The 22,444-nt window shown below is 33.1% G+C and overlaps 1 protein-coding gene across 11 annotated transcripts in view; it reads right to left on the bottom strand.

Annotated features, from left to right (window-relative positions):
• FBXW7 (F-box and WD repeat domain containing 7) overlaps positions 1 to 22,444 on the bottom strand; it is a 173,601-nt gene that overhangs the window by 1,419 nt on the left and 149,738 nt on the right. For all 11 annotated transcript variants that reach the window (XR_005655648.1, XM_039875953.1, XM_039875954.1 and 8 more), the window contains 8 exons: positions 20,629 to 20,770; positions 12,257 to 12,391; positions 8,951 to 9,074; positions 7,017 to 7,153; positions 5,941 to 6,054; positions 4,516 to 4,697; positions 2,323 to 2,548; positions 487 to 697 (listed from right to left, as the gene is read on the bottom strand). Coding sequence is in view for 10 of the 11 variants with exons in the window: in XM_039875953.1 (XP_039731887.1) it covers positions 487 to 697; positions 2,323 to 2,548; positions 4,516 to 4,697; positions 5,941 to 6,054; positions 7,017 to 7,153; positions 8,951 to 9,074; positions 12,257 to 12,391; positions 20,629 to 20,770 (1,271 nt within the window). In the remaining variant the exon portion in view is untranslated. The remainder of the gene's footprint in view (positions 1 to 486; positions 698 to 2,322; positions 2,549 to 4,515; positions 4,698 to 5,940; positions 6,055 to 7,016; positions 7,154 to 8,950; positions 9,075 to 12,256; positions 12,392 to 20,628; positions 20,771 to 22,444) is intronic.

Raw genomic sequence — 22,444 nt, 5'->3', positions numbered from 1 at the left:
CATTTTTCTTCCTCTATTTGAGTGGGCACCATCATTCCTTCTTATCCTAGTTAAGCAGATGGTTAAGGGTCTAAGTTGAAGCCAAAGCAATTTTCTATCAAAGATGCTTTTTGTTTTTTGTTTTAGCAAGACAGCTCTTTAATTTAAAATGGCACTAAAAATTCAAAATAAAAAGATCACTCAAAAAAATAAAATGAGTATGTTGCTTCTATGATATAGCCAACATCTCTTCCACATTGTTTTTTAAGGTTAGAGTTAACTGTACATGTAGGAAGTGATTAAACAATTTTATATTAAAAACACAATTTAAAATACTTTGTCAAGAGTAGCCTAGTTTTGTTAAGTCAGAGTGGAAATAAATGCTCATAAACTTATCCAAAATAAGCATATTCATTTTGTATAAGGTTAATTCTTTTTGTGACATAAAAGCTCCATATTTCTCTAATTTTTAACAAACACAACTAAAAGTGGGTAGCCAATACTTACCTTGCAATGTTTGTAAACACTGTCCTGTTTTAATATCCCAGATTTTAACTGTAGAGTCTGCATTCCCAGAGACAAGAATATTGTCTTTGAGTTCCATTCCACTTGTTAACGACTGGTGTCCTGTCAACGTGTGAATGCAGTTCCCTGTCTCCACATCCCAAACTCGGATTGATGTATCAAGAGATCCACTCACTACATGGATGCCATCAAACTACAACAGACACAGTTTATTAAACTAGAAGTATAGACATTCTTGATATTATTTATTGACCTTAAACCTAATTGGGGAGAGGGAGTAGAGCATGGGAAACAGGTAATGCCAGGAGCAAAATGAGGTACTAGGATAAATTGTATGTAATGAAGCAACCCTACAGTGCATGTTCTCGGCTCCTATCCCAAATGCTCATTTTATATGGCCAGTGGCTTCAAACTAGATGCAAAAACAACTAAAAAAAAAAAACACCTAAAATGTACATATTTTCAGATCTTCTGGTCACACATAACAGCTCCATACTATGGAAAATTCAGTAAAGATTGCCATTTGAGTTTTATTTCTCAATAGGAAGCTGAAACAAGTGACACAGCTTGTGATAAAGGGTGTTCTTATCAACGTCTAAGGCATGAAAAGGGCTAAACAACATTCACGACATTTTAAAGTTCTGCTACAAGTCATACATAAAATTAAAATTTCATTTACAATAACCTAATGCTAATTAGGAAATATGCCAACGGATAAATATATTTGGAATTAGAAGAGGTGGCATTTTGATAACAAAAGATAACTATATAGCAACCTCTTTTCCTGCTTCCCAAGCTATATTGAAAGCCAATAAATATCTATTAATTCCCAGGTCTATAATTCCCAGGTCTATAATAATGTTGCTACCTCTTTTCTCAATCTAATGGTTTATTTAAATGAGAAGATTATATTCTTTACAATTCTGAGCATATCACAAAACATAAAAACAAGTGCAGCCAATTACCTCTCCTCCAAATTCATGACTTTTTCTAAGTTAACAAACATCTTTATTATGTGTCAGTATTTCATGACATAGACAGTATTCTGTCAATTAAGAAACAAATACCCCAAGAATGGAACTGTCAGAGACTGAGAACAGAACTGATTATCCTAATTTGCTGATCACTAATGAGCAATAATACCTGGTAAATAAACTGGGTAAGTAATAGGACACGTTTTTGAATTGGAATGCTATCTTTCAGAAAATAAAATAAAATCTATTTTCTAAACTTGCTATTAATCTAATTATTGATCTCAAAATATGACAATCTATTCAAGGATACCAGGTTTAAATGTAAAAAAAAAATTCAGTTTAGTCCAATGTACTTCCCTACGACTACCCATCAGCAGCCCTGCGAGAGCACGCGCGGCCTTATGCAGCAAAGCGCCACTTCCACTTTGCATGGGGACGAAATCACAATTACATGGCCCATCAACTCCACTATCAAGGCAAAGGGGCGGCTTTTGGTCAAATTAATCCTCTACTAAGGAGTTTATTAAAATCCAGGTTATTCTCCTCTGAGACTATCTACCCATTAATTAATATAGGAAAACTTAGGGCTCTAAAGCCTCAGGTTCCAAGACAAATATTTGTATTTTAGAGGGAAAATGGATGATAGAAAACTGAAACAAATCATAAAAATAATGTCAGAATGTATGCTTTCTTCATGCCAATTTTAAAGTATGTATAAAGAGAAGGATAATTCATCTTTTGGGGGCTGTATTGAATCAACAATTTGACAGTGGTTATCTGAGTAAAACTATCTTATGATTCATCAGTAAAGCATCTGAGGGACATGAGAGCTATAATCTCTTACCTGTAATGAATAGACTCTATTAGTATGCCCTTGCAGCGTGTGTAGACAGGTCTCAGTCTCTGGATCCCATACCTTCACCATAAAATCATACGCTCCACTAACAACCCTCCTGCCATCATACTGAACACAGCGGACCGCTGCTACATGACCCATCAGCACATGTAAACACTGGCCTGTCTCAATATCCCAAACCCTAAGAGTGGCATCTCGAGAACCGCTAACAACTCTGTTGGGGGAAAACAGAAAAAAATATATATATATTAGAATGTTTAATAATATGAGAAAACATGAAATATTAAAGTCAGTGGTTATTAAAATTTTTTTCTTAAGCGGGAACACCTGTTTTCAAAGAAATCCTATCTAAAGTCTTAAAATATAAATATTACAAAGTTGAGTCACTCTGATTGGGATGAGAAGTTGGGAGCCTAGAATTCTGCCTGTTTGGCTCTGCCAGCCGTGAGGGATCGAGTAGCACGGGGTTCTGTGGAACACTCTGAAAGCTACGGTACTGTACTTAACAAAGAAGAAAAAGAAGCAGCAACAGCTGCCAGCTCTAAATATATACAATAAGATCTTAATATGTCAAAAATAAAATGCTAATGTACAAAATATCTATGAAATGTAAATGAGAGAAGTCTAGGTAGTAATATTTTGAAAATTTTTAATTTTCTTTTTTATCCTTTATGCCACTTACTAAGATTTTGCTTATGAACACCTATTCCCTTTGTGAGTAAGGAATAAAATTCGATAAACGTTATTCAACAAAACAAATCAGAATTTAGAATTTAATAGCTAAAGATGTGTGCTTTACGCCATATATTCTGGTAAAATTAACCAGTTTTAGACATGTCCTCAAAGGCTGCGTATGCTTATCTTTACAAATATTCAGGCTATGGGGGCATCAAGACATACAGATTTTAGAAGATACTTATGTACAGGCAACAGAAATCCCTTAAGAAGTTGACCCAATATTATTAAATTAAACTCTTCTGAAGACCAGAGTGATACAAGTACTGCAGTCACTTTCGGATTACAAAGGAGAGCTGAAAAACTCAGGTATCTTTATGTCATTCCTAAGAGATAAAGAAAGGCCATAGTTTCCACACTTGGAAGAGTATAAAAGGGAAGCATTGAGGGATTTAAGTCCAAGAACATAATGGAAACTGAAATGCAACGTCTCTTAATACTAATCCCCCAAATTTTAATGGTATATACCACATTGTTCAAAATACAAACGAAATGGTACTTTTCTTCACATATTACCAATCTACTGCGAAATCTGCTTAATGTAATTAATGGTTCTTAATAAAGAAGATGCTATGGACAGAATTAAAGGTAAAGACTGGAATAGATTTACTGTAAGGACACGTCACAAAAATCTTTTTTTGACGAATGAAGTAGAAATCACATTTAACGGGTACCACAAAGACATGCCAACAGAAGATAGAAAGGACTTTAATAGGAGGGCTTTGTAGGAGGAGATAAAACCAAGAGCAAAGACACTGAGAAGAAAAAAGCAAGCAGTCTGGTTTGGCCGAAACTATTCTGAAAACTGGATAGAGGATTTTCTCCTTAATTCAGTAAGCAACAGAAGACTCCCAAAGGGCAGTGATACTATCATAATTAGAGAAGAGTTCTTTGTCGGCTGTGTAAAAGGTGAGAAGACCAGGTCTGAAAGCCATTTCAATAGTTTAGGTGACAGGTAATGAGAGAATAAATTAAAAACCACAGGCCTCAGCTTTTGCCTAGGATATGATGAAGTGGTGTAGGATGGGTCTGTAATCGAAAAGACTTGGAGACCTGAAGCCTGAATAACTGAATTTGTCCCCCTGGCAGAAAATGGATAGCAAAATATATATATATATATTTTTTCAAGATGAGTCATCAAAGATGTAGAACAATAAAGTAAGGCGTCATTCAAGATTAGAGACCAGGGAGTTTCAAGGAGGAAGCCAACAACACTAATAATTGAGGAAGGAAATTTAAAGACAAGCCTCGATTTTACGCCAATACACTCCTGCTTTCCTAGTACAGAAACATCTGAAATCTAATAATTAAAGTCTAATTTAAAAGCACATTATCACTAACTATGAGACACAGTAAGTATTATACAATCTGAACTCTACACAAAAGGCCCAAAATTCATAAGTGACAGAGGAAGAATTCCCAATCACTATGGGATTTTTCCCTCACCTCTTTTCATGGAGATGCATACAACGAACAGTGGAAGTATGCCCGTACAACGTGTGTATACACTCTCCAGTCTCTGCATTCCACACTTTGAGAGTCCGATCTGTAGATCCACTAATGATGATATTGTCTCTCATCTGCGATGACCAGACTCCACCTGTGTGTCCCACTAATGTCCTCAGACACTGCAAAAACACTTAAGATGAGTACTTTTGCATAGGAAGAAAAACGATTTAAATAACATTTCAGTAGCTCATTAAAATTTGGAGTAAAGATATTCACCCAATTTGATTGTTTAGCATATCAGAAAATATTTTTTCACATCAATATAACATGACCACATCATTATTTATTGCTTTATTTATTCAGTAGCATTATATTATACAAGCACACACACAATTGAGGAAAAAGTATGTAGAAAGTAAATACTTCTCATTAAGTTATGAAACTCCAGCCTGGCCTGTTTGATGAAATAAGACTAAAACTGCAACTTGGTTTCTTCCCTGGGAATGGATTCAATGAGAGAATGCCAAGAGTGTTGGGTGTGGCTACATACCACAGTTCATCTGAACCTACAGCGAGGCAGTAGTTGGGAGCCAGGCAAGGTACTTCCAGGCAAGTAAAGACAGACGTTAAAGCCCTGAAGCCAATCCAAAACTAACGTTAAATTGTGGAAATATGAAGCTGCTTTAAAAATTTTTAGCATTTGACTTGGAATATTAGAAAATTCTTGCCCAAGAATCAACATGCTATAGGACATTTTAAAAGACACAGATTTTTTTCCCCCACACTTTCTTCTGTTATTTTTTAAATGGTCAATTACTTAATTCCTGAAAATATTCTCCATTGGACAGACAAAAGTATTCACTAGAAAACCAGTAAAGTACAATGTCATATGCAGTGAAGGTGATTGCTTGGACTATTTTTTTCTTTCAGCTCCTATTTAAATACCTAGTCTGCTTAATTTCCACCTTAGAGGGTTTGAGATGAGTCTAAATTAGCATGATTTACTTAACTTTTAAACTGTAAGCAGGTTATCATATCAACAAAGCAGTTTACAAGGAAAAACAAATATCCCTCAATGACATTTTTGGAAAAGATTAAAAAGGAAGGAGATATAATTTAGGTTAAAAAGGTAGACAAAATTAAGACAAGAAAAAGATAAAGCACATCTGTAAGATCTTAAAATAGCTAAATCACAGAGGTATTCACACAAACTATTTAAATGAAGAAGAAACTAATGACAACCCTATCATGATAAGCATCACCTTCTTGCCAAGGAAGAAGCTAAATTAGAAGCTCTGATATTTACTATCAAAATAAGCTAGGGTCAAAAACGAATCCTTGTTTTCTATTTTCACCGGTTGATCTTTGCAAAGATATAGACAAAATAGTGACTTTGTGAAGCACAGAAAGAAATAAACTCACTTTGCCTGTGACTGCTGACCAAACTTTTAAAGTGTTGTCATCAGAACCACTAACTATTCGGTTACCACAAAATTGTAAGCATGTAATCACATGATCATCATGTCCTTTCAGCACCTACGAGACAGATGTACAGATTAGAAATATGTTATTAAATTATGTTTTTTAAAATACTGGTGAAAAGAAAAACGAAACCATAAATAGGAACAGTAATCTGTAGTCTATGTCTAGAATTAAAATTCATATAAAATATGAAGCATCATCATTCCCAACTGATGAATCAAGTATTAAACATTTTGTTGTTTCCATATCCTATTATTTATACTTGAGACATCGATTATTAAAATTTTACTGAGTCAAGATTTCATAAAGGTGGTTCAAACACAAATGTATTTTATAATCTATTTTATCTGCTCAAACCAAAATAGGCATCTAATTTTTGCAATTTTGACACACAAAAACAAAAGCACCAATTAACTAGGAAGACAAGAGTAACAATAATTATCAACTCTTTAAACTTACAAGAAAAGCCTGTTATAATATACACACAGTAATAGAACAGTGTCTCCTAAAATTGCTTTCCATCCAGTTGCAAAAATAATTCTAAGAATTTCAAACATTTTCAACCATTCTTTATATACTTGGAATGTTATAAGACAAAAGTCAGAATAATACTTAAATTTATAATAATCAAACACCCAAAAGCCACCAAAAAAACCCTCGAAACATGGGCACTTCTCACAAATCATGTTTGGATCATGTGGTCAGAGAGGGAGCAAATTAGTTGGCAGAAGAATGTATGTGACAAAATTCAACCAGATACACAGAAATTTTCTTCTACATAAGATAGAGCTACATGAAATGTAACTCATCTTTTATTCAAATACAATTAGTTTTTAGACTAGAAAAATTCACAACAGAGGAAATACTGTCAGTTGTACTTGCAGTTATTTTAAAATATACTGTGTTCTTTCTACAGGAGATAGGTGTCAAGTTATACCGCTTGCCAAGAAGTGAAGAAACACACTAGGTGCCGACACTGATTGACGGTTTCCGTTACACTGCACCAGTTCAGTTACCTTAGGAGATTTGAGTTCTCCTCGCCTCCAGTTGGTATCAATTCTGTGCTGTCTGATGTACGCACTTTTCCATGGACTGTGTATGAAACCTGGTTTTATAACTTTTCTTCTCTTGATGTGCAAAGGTTCATCTATACCTAGTTCAAAGAGTTAAAGAGTGTAATTGCCTTCATCAAAAATTACACATTTTATAATGTATCTCATTTTCCCTATGCTGAAAACCACCAAAATGCAGGACACTGTCCAATTTCTAACACTTGGTACAAAACAATGTTTGCATTCTGTATGTCGATCTTTTATATTGAATATTTCGTTTCTTTCTCAAAATGATCCTATGGAACGCTGGTGAGGATGTGCAGAAATCGGGACCCTTGTGCGATGCTTTGGGGAATATAAAATGGTATAGCTGCTATGGAAAATAGTATGGTGACTCCTCAAATATTAAACACAGAACTATCATATGATCCAGCAATTCCACTTCTGGATATACACCCAAAAGAACTGAAAACAGGGACATGAATAGATATTTGTACACCCTCATTCATAGCAGTATTATTCGTAATAGCTAAAAAGTGGAAGCAACTTGAGCATCCATCAATGGATAAATGGATAAACGAAATGTGGTATATACATACAATCGAATATTATTCAACCTTAAAAAAAAATTCTGACATGTGCTACCATGGATGAACTTGAAGACATTATGCTAAGTAGAATAAGCCAGTCACAAAAAGACAAATACCGTATGATTCCACTTATACAAGGTACCTAGAGTTGTCAAACTTATAGAGACAGAAAGTAGAATGGTGGTTGCCAGCAGCTCTAGGGAGGAGGCATAGAGAGTAATCGTTAACCAGGTATGACGTTTCAGCTGGGGAAGATGAAAAAGTTCTCGAGATGGATGGCAGTAACAGTTATACAACAATATGAATGTACTTAATGCCACTGAACTATACGCTTAAACATGGTTAAAATGATAAATCTTAATGTATATGTTATTTTTTTAAGTCATTAATAATGATTCTGTGAGAGAAGGTAAAGCAGACATGATTAATCCCACTTTATAAGCACTTGAGAAAGGGTTTCACTGCTTAGTTCGAGCCACAGACAGGGCAGAGGCAGGACTGGAAACCAAGTATCCAGGATCTTCACTTCCAAGCGTCACGAACTATCAGTGATCCCCACTCGGCTATTTCTTCCATGAAGGGGAGGACAAGCCATGGAGTACCTATCTCATGCACCAAGAGTCTTTCTCAAAAATTTTGCTTGTCAGAGGCAAGTAATATTTTTACATATTTATTTTTCTAGATACCTGCTGGGGGGCGGGGCGGGAAGCCCTTTCTTTAATTAATATGGATGTACCTAGTCCTCTACTAAGAAAGGGAATTTTTTTTTAAGGTTTCAAGAACATAAACTCCATGATAAGATGAAAATGGGAGTTCACTACTACATTCTCAGGATTTAAGAATGTCTAGTTCATCGGAGGTATTCAAATACACTTGTCAAAGGAATGAATAGACTATAGAATATTTGAGTATTTAACTGCTAATATAACTTTGGGTTTCCTTTAAATCATCCTCATCTTGACTTTTTCATTGTTTATTAATTCTACTAGAGACTGAGAAGCAAATCAGATATACTTGCTATTAGTTATAGTGTTCATTAAAGGGATTAGCTGCAAGACTTAGCTCATTTGAATGTGTGGAATAACACGTGGACTTTATATAAGTAGGTGAATGCAAATGAAGACTCATTCCTGATTCTCTGATAGGCTGCCAAAGTCTCTCTTTTCATTTATCCACCACTTTATTCTACTTGCACATAAAACTTATTTTATTTTACATAAAACTTATTTTTATGTTTTCTATTTATTTTCAGACTCACTTTGCTTTTTCAAAGTAAAAACATTCTCTCTATGTGATTTTGAACCTTACCCTCTTCTTTGCATTTCTCTCTCCAGAGAAGGTTGTCCTCAGCCAAAATTCTCCAGTAGCGACACGTCTGAGCCGCTTGTAGCAGGTCTTTGGGTTCCAGGAATGAAAGCACATAAAGTGCCAGCTATGAAAAGAAAAAAGCATAGTATACACTTATTTTTACAAAAAAATAAAAGTATAAAAATAAGCTAATTATTCTCTACAGGATGGAGTACTTATAGATAAATGTAATATAATTCTACATTCTAATTTCTAAAATTATGAAAGTCAGTACCCTCTGATTAATATTCAGTCTTAACAAATATATACCAGATTTAAGAAACTCACTCTTATTGGTTTTTAGGAACTTCACTAACTCCTCACCTCTTCAAGGAACACTTATTAAATCTCTCAGCCTCTGCTATTGCCTTTGCTGTTGAGTGGCAACTCAAGAATTCTGTCTGTCCGTCCATCCGTCCATTGGTCCATCTGTCCGTCCGTCCAGTACAGTCCACCCACCTACCTATCTAAATATCTATTTTATTTTACTTGTTTAAATTTTATCTTTTTATCTCCCTAGTACAATGTAAATTTATTGAAGGGTAAATTTATTAAATTTATTGAAGGACTTAAGAAATGAGAATTCTTTATATTCTGTGTGATATGATTTCAGATCACTTCTGATAGTTAGATGTAATTAATAGTTCTTTATCACATCAAAGTGTTTATTGCCATAATGATAAACTTTTAAAACGTTTACACCCTTAACTGTAAATGACAAAAGGGGACAATTACAAAATTGCTCCATAGACAAATATAAGAGTAAATGGGTTCTAATTACTTTACATTGCTTAAGAGAATTTCTTGATAGGCCAGATAGAGTTGTATATTTGAGCTAGCTCTCTGGTATATCGTTGGTTTTAAAATTTTGTTGCCAATACTTGCAAACCAACAATTTTTTTCATTGTGTAAAGTCAATTCAAATAAACGAAATGAAAAAAGAAGAAAAAGAGGACTGATGGCTTCCGAATATGCTTATTCAATTAGCCTCACGAATCACAGAAATTTAAATTATACTTTTAGGACAAAAATGTTCTAAACAGAGCAATAAAACAAATAAAAATACACGGAAGCAATAAAGTTTAGTTTTTATATAAACTGAATTACAAGGATTAAAACAAACTATCATTTAAAGGGCCAAGGATCAAGAAGGGAGTACAAGCACAATTTGAATTATTTTTTAATGCGAAATAAAAATTACATGGTATAAATTATGCTTTCCCAATGATTTTCTAAATATCAAGTTCATTCTTAATCACAAATTCATTGAGTACATTCTATGTAGAAAATACTTCAATTATTCGGTATTCAATTTAATACTACTACTGACAAATGACAGTAGAATATTTTTTGTGGAATATTTTTGGTCTGTCAGAGAAGATCATTCAGTATCATATATAGAAATAGTCATTTAAAATAAAAGGCATATTCAACAATCTACATATATGTGTGTATATATACATACACATATACAAATATACATATATATTTCAACATTGTCATTTTTTAATGGATACTCCATAAGCCACTTAATTTTGCAATTATCAATCAGTCAAAGCCTGGGCAAGTTTTCTTAGTGGCAGTATAGATAATATGCTAAGCCAGGACTCAAGTTTCATTCTCTTACGTAGCCTCACTTCGTTTTCCTCAGGCAATCTTTAAAAGAACACTTAATCCAAAAAATCTTCGTTGCATTTACCCTGGTTATCAATAATTTGTGCTTAATTCTTAGACTCTTAAAAAACTCTCATAGTCTTCCATTTTAAATCATATTTTCTGTGTGTTAAAAAGTGGAAATCCAAATAAAGAAAAAACAAAACAAAAACTCACCACTCTTAGAGATAAGGAGACAAATCAGACTAAGAGAAAGTCTATCTTTTACCAAAATACTACCTTCTAAAATAAGGAGGATATCAAAGGAAACTATGAAGAATATATCAAAGGTGAATAAATTCACTTTCAGTCAAATATTTACAAAAGTGTTTCCTATTATTAACATCCTTCTGGAAGCTAAAGGAGCTTATGTCACTTTCATAAGCCAAATCTATTCAAAGAACTCGGTTTTAGAATGAGCCAGCAAGAATAAAAGTTTATTTCTGGGACAATATCATTTAAAAAAAAAAAAAAAAAAAAAAAATCACTTCAAAGAAGAAACATTTCAGGAAAAAAAAATGTTTTTCTCATTTTGTTTTTTTTTCCTGGAGTTATTCTTAGTTTCATATATTAAATATGATGAAATTATTTTAGTCACAGCCAATGCGAAATTAAAACTGGAACTATCTTTAATTATCTTAGGCTATTTAGAATGGTTTTCTGAAAAAAAAAAATTGACTCCTTTTCTCTTCAAATTTGAAGTTTCAGGATCATTCGCAATTATATATTAGTATTTTACATTGTCTTCTTAGCTGACATGTATTAGTGGCACACCTGTAATTTATGAAACTATGGTGACATGACATTGATTATTTAATGTTATATTATTTGTTTGCTAACAAAAATGAAACTATGAAGCCTATAACATCAATAGAAACTACATCTAAACTGTGCCTCATTTACACAGTCAAGAATGCCCGTATGATCATAATCTATGATTTAAAAAGTGTCAGTTTACGTGAAGATATAAAAATAAATGGGCATAAATAATTCCACGAGAAATGTCATAAGAATGCAATTGGTAAGGAAAATCTGTACTTATGTGTGTGTTTCTGTGTGATAGAGGTGAGAAGCAGGATGATTAAAAGAAAAAGATATACATGCGAAATTCCATATATTTTAAAATAATTATACAATATAAGTAACAGAGAACTACAATTCAATAGAATCATAAAACTATTAGTCCCGAAGGGACTTGGGATAAACAAACAACAAAATAAGAAATAATTTTCTGTTTTAATAAATCAGATTAAAAAAAGAAAAAATCTACTGCTATAATGAACATGCCAAGACAACTAAAGGTTGGGTTTCAAATAACCTGGGGGAAAATCCTGGTAAAGAAACAATCAAATTAGTGAAACTAAATAGCTTACTCCCATATATGACTTATTCCAGTGGTAGAAAGAAGTCACTTAGTCTATACACATACTTTAATCTGAAAATGATATTATTAAGTAATGGCAGGTTATTATTTACAGCCCTCTGTAACACTTCTTAAAGGGTTAAACTGGTAATACTGAATACCATAATTAGCATGACAGTGTTTAAAGGTGGCAGCTGTTGAATTATATTCTCAAATAGCACCCCATGAAGAACGGAAGTGATCTTCCTTACCTCTTTAGGGAGCAACGAAATGAAGTCTCGTTGAAACTGGGGTTCTATCACTTGCATCATATGTTTTACTTGTGTTGGTTCGCAACTATCAATAAGTTCATCTAAAGCAAGCAATTTCTCTGGTCCACTCCAGCTCTATCAAAGAGAAATCAGAAACTTTTATTATTTTAAAATAGATGTCTCAAATTATGAAATCATAAAAAAAACTCATATTTTTATGCAAAATAAAAAGGGCTCCTTATAGTGACCTTTTTCTCCAGAAGGCATTAAAGTGATAATCATTTAGTCTCATCAAATTTACCAGATACCTTTATTTTATAAAAGCTTTTTAAAAAGTCATAGTTTTGACAGAAAACTATTTTTATTACATTATTATAATTGTTATATAGTCATCTACCACCAAGATACTGGTTGAGAAAACCAAACTTTTATTCAGAAACATCAATTTGGGTATAGGGAGTTTTGACAGATTTTCTTTATGTTCTTTCAGGTGGGCACCATAAAACTTAAGGGCTTTAATGAAGCACTCATCTGAGGAGACTGGCAGCATCATTCAGAGAAAAATTAATAACCGGGTATACTGAACATCTGACAAGTGTCTTCCACAAATTAAAAGGGCTTTGATTTGTTGTGTGAAAATAGTTTCAGATAAAGAACGGCAAAGAGCAGAAAACAGTAGCTGATTTAGTAGTAATATTAGAATATGAACACAGACTAAAAGAGGGCAAAAAAATAAAAGTTCTACATTACGGAAAAACAAAAACATACTTATACTTCAAAAATATAAGCTCCTTTCAACTATTCTAGGGAATTATTTTTTTTTTTTAAGCTTTTTTCCAGTTAGGAACACCTAAACAGAAAAGCCATAATTCTTAAAAGGAAAAACTGAAAAGCCATGTGGATAATCGAAAATGTTAGAATTTCCCCTCACAATAATCACGTAAAACATTTAAATAACCTTGTAGTTCTTAAGTAAAAGAACATTATTCTGCTATCAAGAAACTTGATTTCTTGAATTATTTGAATTATTATGTCCATTTTGGAAGTGGGTGAAGAGGGAAAAAATAGGTGAAGTTTAGAGCTAGAAAGATCTAGATTTTTGACTCCATTTCTTGCTCAAATTAGAAAGTTGGATTTTATAACATGTGGAATAGAAAGTAACTGAAAACTGAGATATGCTGAGGATACCGGAAGCCTTATTTAGAACATTTTAAAGTATTTTTTAAAGTATTTACCCCTTTAGAATCTATAATAAACTTCATCTCCTCTTTCCTATCATAAAGTGTAGATTATGGTAATGCTACCGAACATTTCAGTAGCACTTCCGTCCATAGTACCTATCACAAACATTATCTCATTTAATCGTCATAAAAACTCTGGGGAACATCCCCCTTTCACCACCGAATATGAGAAACACAGGCTCTGATCCGTTGTGTCCTTTCCTTTTACTTCCATACATACACACACATGGAACATTCTCCTTGAGTACTCGCCTTGTATCTTTTTTGGTTAGGCTGGAGATTTACACATAGAAATTAAAAATACTCATACACATTCATATGCATACACATGACCTATCAAAAGCAGTTAGTTTGAAGTTTGATTTTTTTTTGTTCAGTTTCCCTCACATAGCTTTAAATCCTGATTCAAAACTTACCTCTTTGACAAAATTTAAACTGATCAAATTCCACTCATCTCTGGTCCATTAGTATCAATATTACAAACTCTGATTTATTGATTTACATTCCTCACAAGATTTCAGGTGGCTTTTTATAATATTTTGTTCCTCTCTATCTACATTCTAAGGTTCATGGACACTAGTATAAGGAGCATATCCATTTTGTGTAAAAGACAACCATGCTGACTTGATTGAATTATAGCTTAATTAAGTTTCTTGATAGCAGAATAATTTTAATGTAAACTTCTTAATCTCCTTTGCATATGTTAATACCTGATTTAAAAGTGTTTAGAAGTGTTTATGGTTAAACTTTGTTACAAAAATAAAGATACCCTACGCAACCCAGAGTAAAAACAGTGAAAAGGTTTCAATGTATTATTACTCCATATACTTTATATAGTAACTATATTAATCGCTACTATAAGTACATCTGATTTAAGGTAATATAAATGTTTAATGTTTTCTTTTTTCAGTTAACGTAATATTACTGTTTTTTAAAAAATAAATAGAAAAACAATATCAATACATAGTAAATAACAGAATAGGTGGAAAAATACTTATTAGCAGTTGTATGAAAAAAGCCAGAATAGAACATAAATAATTAATTTGGATCTTAGGTAAATGCTAGAAACTGTGGCAGAAACCTATATATGTATACTTAAGGCAAAGTCCATGGCAAAAATTATGCCTGCATAGCAAAATGTTTCTAAGACTTTAAACAATGTTTTTACTTTGTTTTAGTTAATATTTAATAAGTCAAATAACGTTAAAATTATTTCATTTAAATTTACATTTAGCAGATATTACTTTGTGACATTTTACTTAAGAATATACCACTGATAAAGTATAGTAACATAAGCTGTAAACTACATGGTAAATGAGACTGTTTCCGCTGACCAGACATCCTCTACAGTCTAATTACTTAAACTCACATCTCTTACATGGTTCCAGCAAAGGTCTGAACCATATAGGTGGCTTTCCTCTCTCCAGCCTAGATTTCCAACCTGAACTCTAGACTTGTATATAAAATTGTTTACTCAACATGTATTCTTAGATATGTAATAGAAACCTACCACCTCCCTATTTCAGTAAAATGTAACTCTATTCTGTTAGTCGTTCAGGCCCAAAACTCTGGAGTCATTCCTGACCCCCTCACGCTCACTAGCAGATAGTTCTGATCCATCAATGAAATCTAAGGCCTTAAACTTGAATCAAAATATATCTAGAATGTAATAGAACTTAATAGAACGTAAATTCTGCGAAAATAGAGTTTTGTTAACTACTGTATTCCAGATCCAAAGGAAGGCCTAGCACCTAACAGTTGCCCAATTAATATTTGTTGAATAAATGAATCCCCAAGGAGTCAAGAAGTACTGCACCAGCACTATCTCAAAACTCTCTCTAGAGAGTGTTTCTATCCTTTATATTTGATGGTATCACTAGAACTTGTTTGCTTAGTCAGGTTCCAAGTCTGGATACAAACTTTGTATACATACATGGTTTAGAAGAAAGGGATGTATGCAGTAACTTGAAAACCCTGCAGTTAATGACTATGTTAAAACAAATAACAACAATCCACACCAACTTTTAATGACGAATAGTGGAAAGAGCACTGAATTGGGGATCAGAAAATCCAACTTTTAGAAGAGATATTGTCATTAACTAAGTTACTATTTAACCTCTGTGGCCTAAGTTTCTTTATCTGCAAAAGTGATGGATAATTCTGACAATAATTATATTTCTGTTCTGAAAAGCAGCTGTCCTGAAAAAGAAAAAGGCATCTGCCTTTGGTCTTGTATGATAAAGCTAAGTGAGAACATATTAAAAGGGATAGGAAAAACATTCCAAATTCAGAAAGGATCAAAAGAAACAAAATTTAATTTGTGGACAAAACTGCAAATGCAAACTTGAAAATTCCCCATAAAAGTGATATCTTATTTTAGGTAATTAGAGAATACAGATAGTAGTGAAGAATAGAAGGAGCACTGAACTATAATCAGGCGCCTGGGTTTCACCAGTAAACTCACCGTGGAACCACATGGAAGTTCCTTAATTAGTCTGAGTCTCAGAAACCCCACCTGTATAATGAAGGGCTTGGTCCAGACCAGTGATTCCCAAATGCTGGTTGAGGAATGCAAGAATCTTGGAGTCCTACAACCCACCATCAGAGTCTGATTCAGTAGGCAAGGTGATGTTGAGGCCATTTTATGTTTTAAATAAACAACTCATCCAGGATTAATGGAAGTGATTCTCAAAGCAGGAGTGAAACTGACCAACAACTCCTGGATGATCGATCCTTACTTAGTATCCCAATAAGACGAATATTGTGACTTTGGTCAGTACTGTGCCTGAATTTCATGTGGTAAAGAACTCACTTCTGTAACACCTCCAACGGATGGTTATCCAGTCTGTTTCAACAGTTTCAGGCGTAGAAAGTACTTACTATCTCCCTTTCTATTGGGGGTATGTTCTAATTAAGTTCAACTTATATTAAAATCTGACTCAAAGAATACGATCCAGGTTTTGTTTTCTAAAAAAAAAAAAACAAGAATCGGCCTGACTGTATTTTTATATAAAAGTCTTCAAAATGTTAGACAGACTTGGCATTTCTCTTGGTCTTCTCTAGCTAAATGCATGACTTTCTTTAACTCTTCCTCACACAAGGTTTCTTGATCTTACTGTTTTGAATATAATTGCAAAGTAATACTGAATTCATTTTCTTTTGGCACTATCCTGTTTTAATGTTTTATCAACTGTCAAATAAAAAAGATGTAAATAAAGTAAGTTAGAAAACATGTACGACTTCTAGGGGTTACCGTGAAACTTGATTAAATCCTTCAATAGAATAATTTTTACTCTGTTTTTAATTTAAAAACATAGTATTTTCTACTTTATCAATTTAAACAATATTTTTAGTATAGCAGGGTTTTTCAAAGTACATTTATCATTTTAATGCAATGTGAATATGCTTTGATTACAATAATGCTAATAACGTCAAGCTAATGGCATTAGTATGAAGCTAATGGTAACAGCCCTTTTTTAGACCTGAAAAAACTGAGACTCACAAAGGCCCTTTCCTGACCCACAGACAAAACTAACATTTACTGAGTCTACACTGTCTTTACAAATATAGTTTATGTACATTACATGTTTTCTCCTTTTTGACAACTTTTTAGTGTCATATCTATTTTAGAGGAAGAAAATAAAGGCAAGAGTGGTTACATAATATCTACAAAACTGCACAGTTAAGAGGCAAGGCCAGAATCTGTACTAAGAGCTTTTCTCCTAAGTCATATTATGCTTCTCATATATCAAGATGCCTCTGAATATAAATTTCAACATAAGACAATGTTGATAGTATTGATTTCTTTACCTAGTCCAAATCTTTCAAGTAAAAAGAAATATTAACACCCAAATGACATAAACAACAACAAAAAAGAACAATCCTCTCCCCCCAAATTATTAATCTGAAGCATCAATCTGGCTGCAAAAAACAAGCAAACAAAAAAAAAGGCAGAACCAATGAGTACTGAAAATCCAAACAGTACAAAATTTCTGAGGTTTTTTGCTTTGTTTTTAATTTGCACTTCTACTTTGCAGTGGCATTCAGTTTCAGTTTCCCTTTATTCAAAATGGTGTGTCATTTGTCCTCATTCAATTTATAAATTGAGTACTTTGTCAAAATAGATGGAGCTGGACCAAAACAATGCTGTATCGCTGCCTTAGGAGCAATAGCAGAACAGTAAGGGGACAAACTCTCCCATTTTGCTTGTTATGCAACAGAAAAGTCATCATTAAATGCCCCCACAGCACATCTGTAGAAATCATGCCAGTTTAATTATCCTTCAACTATACCACATAGGTCAACTCATGATTCCCCCACCTGACAATGAGATTACATCTCTCTACAAGTTAGGCATTAAAGTACTGTAAGCCTTTAGGCAAGCGATTCATTTCTAGTTACTTTGGCATCAGCCCTGAAAATAAAGGGCAGTGCACGACAATGAGGCCCTGGGCACGTCAGGGACAGGCATGATACTCAAAAGATTAAGGTCCTTATCTACCTATCTAGTTGACCTTTTATTGTCAGTAGATTTCTTTGCTATGGAATATTTATCTGAAAAAAAAAAAAGTAGTACTATACACACAGGGATAATTCTACATGTTATTCCTATTAACGTCTTAGTTTTCTTCACTCTGTCCACTTCTCATATATATATATAAAAAAAAAACAATCAAATGGGCCTTTTCACAGAACAAAAGTTAGTAATGATCTTTAGTTTACTGAATCTCATTAATTTTAAGAAATAAGCTTTTTTTAAAAAAAAATGGACATTTTTGAAGTTGGGATGCATCTAATAACCTTGGTATCTCAGATTTGATGACATACATTATGGCAACGTGGGCACTTCATTAAGAAAAGCCTGAGCTAGCTAAATGAGCAAACATCATAGAGAGGGCTCCCTAAAACACCCTCACTGCAAAATAATGTACAAATGCCCCCTCCTAGATAGATCAGTATTTGAGAGAGTTCCACTAAAACTGGGAAAAAACTTAAATGGCTAGTAAAGAACATTATGGAATATTGGGAAAAAATGGGCCCATACTGATTTTCAAGCTCACTCTAGACTACCTTCTGGTAATAAATAAAGCTGTTCGTATAAAATAAGTATTTTGGAGGCTGTCTGCGATGACGAAACTATTACTAATAGTGTAGTTTTTGATCATGTTAGTACATTCTCATAAAAATGACATGAAATCAGCTTCTGCAGTACTCTCAAGTAGTGTGCTGCTCACATTGCATACATGTGCAAAGATGGCAACACACTCATCTTCCCATTTCCTCAGCTAAAAGAAATCAGTATTTCTTTAAAGTATTTCTGAAAGACTGTATAAATGTCTGAGTTCTATCTTCACCTCTTATTAATGGATGTTGCTTTTTTTAAGGATGCAACAAAAAATTTAGAATTCTGAAGGCATGCGTAGGAAAAAAAATATTTTCAATTAAAAAAAATCATGATGAACCTGGAGGAATGGAGGAAATAATCCTTGGGGCACGGTAAGTTTAATAAATAAATGACTATGAAAACAAAACAAAGCCAAACAAAACCCAATTCTTTGTAATTGCAGTGGTTCACAACGCTGTAATAATAATAGTAAAATAGTTTTTTTTATTCTTCTAACCATAGATTCTCAACCTCAGTGCTACTGACATTTTGGGCCCGATAACTTTGCTGTGGGAGGCTGTCCCTTACATTGCCTCTACTCAGTCGATGCCAGCGATGTCCTGCCCCTACAGTTGTAACAACCAAAAATGTTTCAACCAAGGGAGCAATCTGCCCCCTGTCAAGAACCACTGCTCCAACCTTTCCGTTATCAACCACAAAGAAAAGTTTATCCTAGTTTTTCTGAAATCACCTGAAGGGTAGAAAACAATTTTTAAAATCCATTTAAAAACGGCATTGCTTCCAGTGAGTTTTCTAGCTACAGAAAAAAAAAAATTGGGATTTATTTAGTTTTTGCCCAGGTATATAAAATATTAAGATTTACATAAATGGACATCTTAAAAATCTGAAATGTCACATAAAGTATCCTCTTTTTCAACCCTTATTCCCTTATGCAGCCAGAAAATATCACCAATCAAGCAGCCAGAGGTAAGGAAATAAATTCATTTTGCATTAGAATAGTGGCTAATATCACAGATACCTTCACTTTACATAATTTGTATCATTTATTATTTATAAAAAACAATTGAGTGTTTAATCCATGCCAACTATTTTGCTAAATACTTGATTTATATGCATTACTTCACTGGAAGAAGAGATAAGTCAATTTAATATCACTATCGTGAGTTATAAAATTCATAATTTTCAAGGTTTGGTTATAGCTAATCATCGTAGTAAACTTTCAAAGAATTCAAATGCTACTAAAATATAGTAATCAGAATTTGAGCACAATAAGCCATACAAAAACATGGCATAATGCAAAAAAAGCTGCATCAAGCCTTTGGAGGATACTAAGGCAACGGTGATGGGCAAGCTACCACCAGGGACTAATGAGTGGAGTTCTTAACATTACTCCTCAGTGCTCAGCTTCCAAGCAATGCAGTTTAGAGCACGAGTACATTTAACAAGCCCAGAAACCAAATCGTAAAGGGGAGAAGGAAGAAAGGTCTTACTATCTAAAAAGCAATAAAAGAAATGCAAATGCACACCTCTATAAAATAAGCATTGGACTCCCCTGAGTAATAGTTAAAAATTAAAATGAACTCCCTTATTTTTAATAGCATTTTTAATTGAGATATACTTCATATAACATAAAATTCAGCATTTTAAATGGACATTTCGGAGGTTCCCAGCACACCCATCCTGCTGCGCAGCCATCGCCACTCTCCAACTCCAGAACACTTCCGTCACACCCCCCAAACCCTGTACCTGTTAGCAGTTAGTCTCAGCCTCCCCTCCCATCATAGCCTAGCAACCACGCAATCTACTTTCTCTCTCGATGGATCTGCCTGTTCTCGTATGTAATCATACAGTATGTGGCCTTTTTTATCTGGCTTCTTTCATTTAGCATAATGTTTTCAAGGTTCATCCATGGTATAGCACGTAATGGTTCCTTTTCATGGCTGAATAATTCCTTATTTTGTAGAAATCAAGGGAAACATTTCAAGTACTGTGTTTAGATATGTCACCTGAAACATTTTCAGCCACTCCTGGAGGCCTGTAGGTGGTTGGACAGATGTAATTCGGCGACGTTGTTGCCCTTGGCCATTGGCTGCTCTCAGGTCTCCAAAAGTTGTTGGTGTTGCTGAACATGGTACAAGCCCAGTGGTACTACAAAAAACACAAGAGTGGAAGCAAAGATAGATATTTATTAAGAACAACGGGCTCTAATTTAATAAGAGTGATGATCTGGCATATTTCGAACATTAATCAAATTATTATTTTTATTTGCTTATTCCCAGAGTACAAGGATACACAAAACCAATTCTGCTATTCTTAGAGTAAGTTTCCTCCCTCCTACATAACACCTGTTATTATCCCAGCAATGCTAATTGCAATCAAATGACAGAATCTCTATGGCAAAAGTGCAAGTTGTTGATACATACAAATAATGTTAAAATACTTTCTTATAAGATATAGGTTCCACTTCTCTTATGACTGGTCTCCAGTAACATAATTAAACAAAAGTTTAAATATCCTTTATAAAAAGGGGTGTGAGACTTATAAATGCTTTAAAAAATCCATATGTAGAAATTCTATGTCCAAATGTTTTGGACATTTTACTAGTTACATTATTCCTTTAGTTTGCCCAGATGCCTTCTAAATTATTTATAATATTTGTCTATTTCTCTCCAATTTTCTATTGTTATTTATAAAGCTTAGTCTAGATAATACTTGACAGAAGCAAGTATTATCTAGAAATGTTGATTAGAAATGTGTTTACTCAAAACAGGTAAGTATTGAAAACACATTATATGTAAAATTAAATGAGGTCACCTAACCACTATTATCCAAAAATTTAAACTTTAAGACAGTTTTAAAAAAAAACTTGAAATTCAGTTCTGCCACTAGTAAGATGAAGGATTAAGACTAGATGATCTATCTTTAAAATTGCCTAACTCTCCTAAAAATGACTAATTAATAGAAAAAAGTATAGTTATAACTGCTATTAATATATTATGATTTACTTTCTAATTTCAATACTTAATTAAATTATTTAAACTCAAGGTAAATACTGAACATCTTTACTTTAGAGACAGTTAAAAAAAGGAGCAGAAAGATTCAGTTAACAATTACATTTGTAAAATAATCTTCAATTTATTGAAGCTACGATAATAAAGTGTTTTAAATCCAAAAAACATACAAATTGTATCCTAATAATTAAATATCAAACTCTGATAAATTACTAATGAAACAACTCCAATTCTTTTCTATACACTGTATCATTAATTTGTTTAAAAATATGTATCTCAGTCACCAGATTTTACAGAAAAATCTTCATATCTTTCACCTTTAAATCTTGACATTATACATCTATGACAATCTCTACCATTCAATAATTAAGACTATTTTTTCATCTACCAAATTTCAAAGGTAAGTTCTATTTTCTTCTCTGAAATAAAGCAATTTTTAAACTGATTATAACTTAAATTTTCTAATAAAAATGATGGAAAATTATAGTTTCATCTTATTAGAAAATCTATCAAATAAATTTAAAAACATCAACTATATACTGACAACGTATCTAAAAAGACAAGGAAATCAATATGCTGTTTGCTCTGCTTTAGTAATATAGTATTTATTATATGTTAAGAGGCTAAAAATAAAACTTTCACCTTTTCCAGTGCTTTCTCAATATAAAAAGGGAGCTATTAAAGACAAATTTTTACTAAACTGTGTTCTGTAGTAAAAATTCAGCTTTCGTTTATAAGCTGCCTTAAAAATAACTGAGCAATTCAATACCTTTATCCTGGTATCAGCCATATTAAAAGAAGACCAAGAATA

Source organism: Pteropus medius, unplaced genomic scaffold, assembly GCF_902729225.1.
Source record: "Pteropus medius unplaced genomic scaffold, Ma_sr-lr_union100, whole genome shotgun sequence".
NCBI classification, from domain to species: Eukaryota; Metazoa; Chordata; class Mammalia; order Chiroptera; family Pteropodidae; genus Pteropus; species Pteropus medius.
The sequence above is the reverse complement of the archived record's forward strand: the minus strand, read 5'-3'. Positions and strand labels throughout refer to the sequence as shown.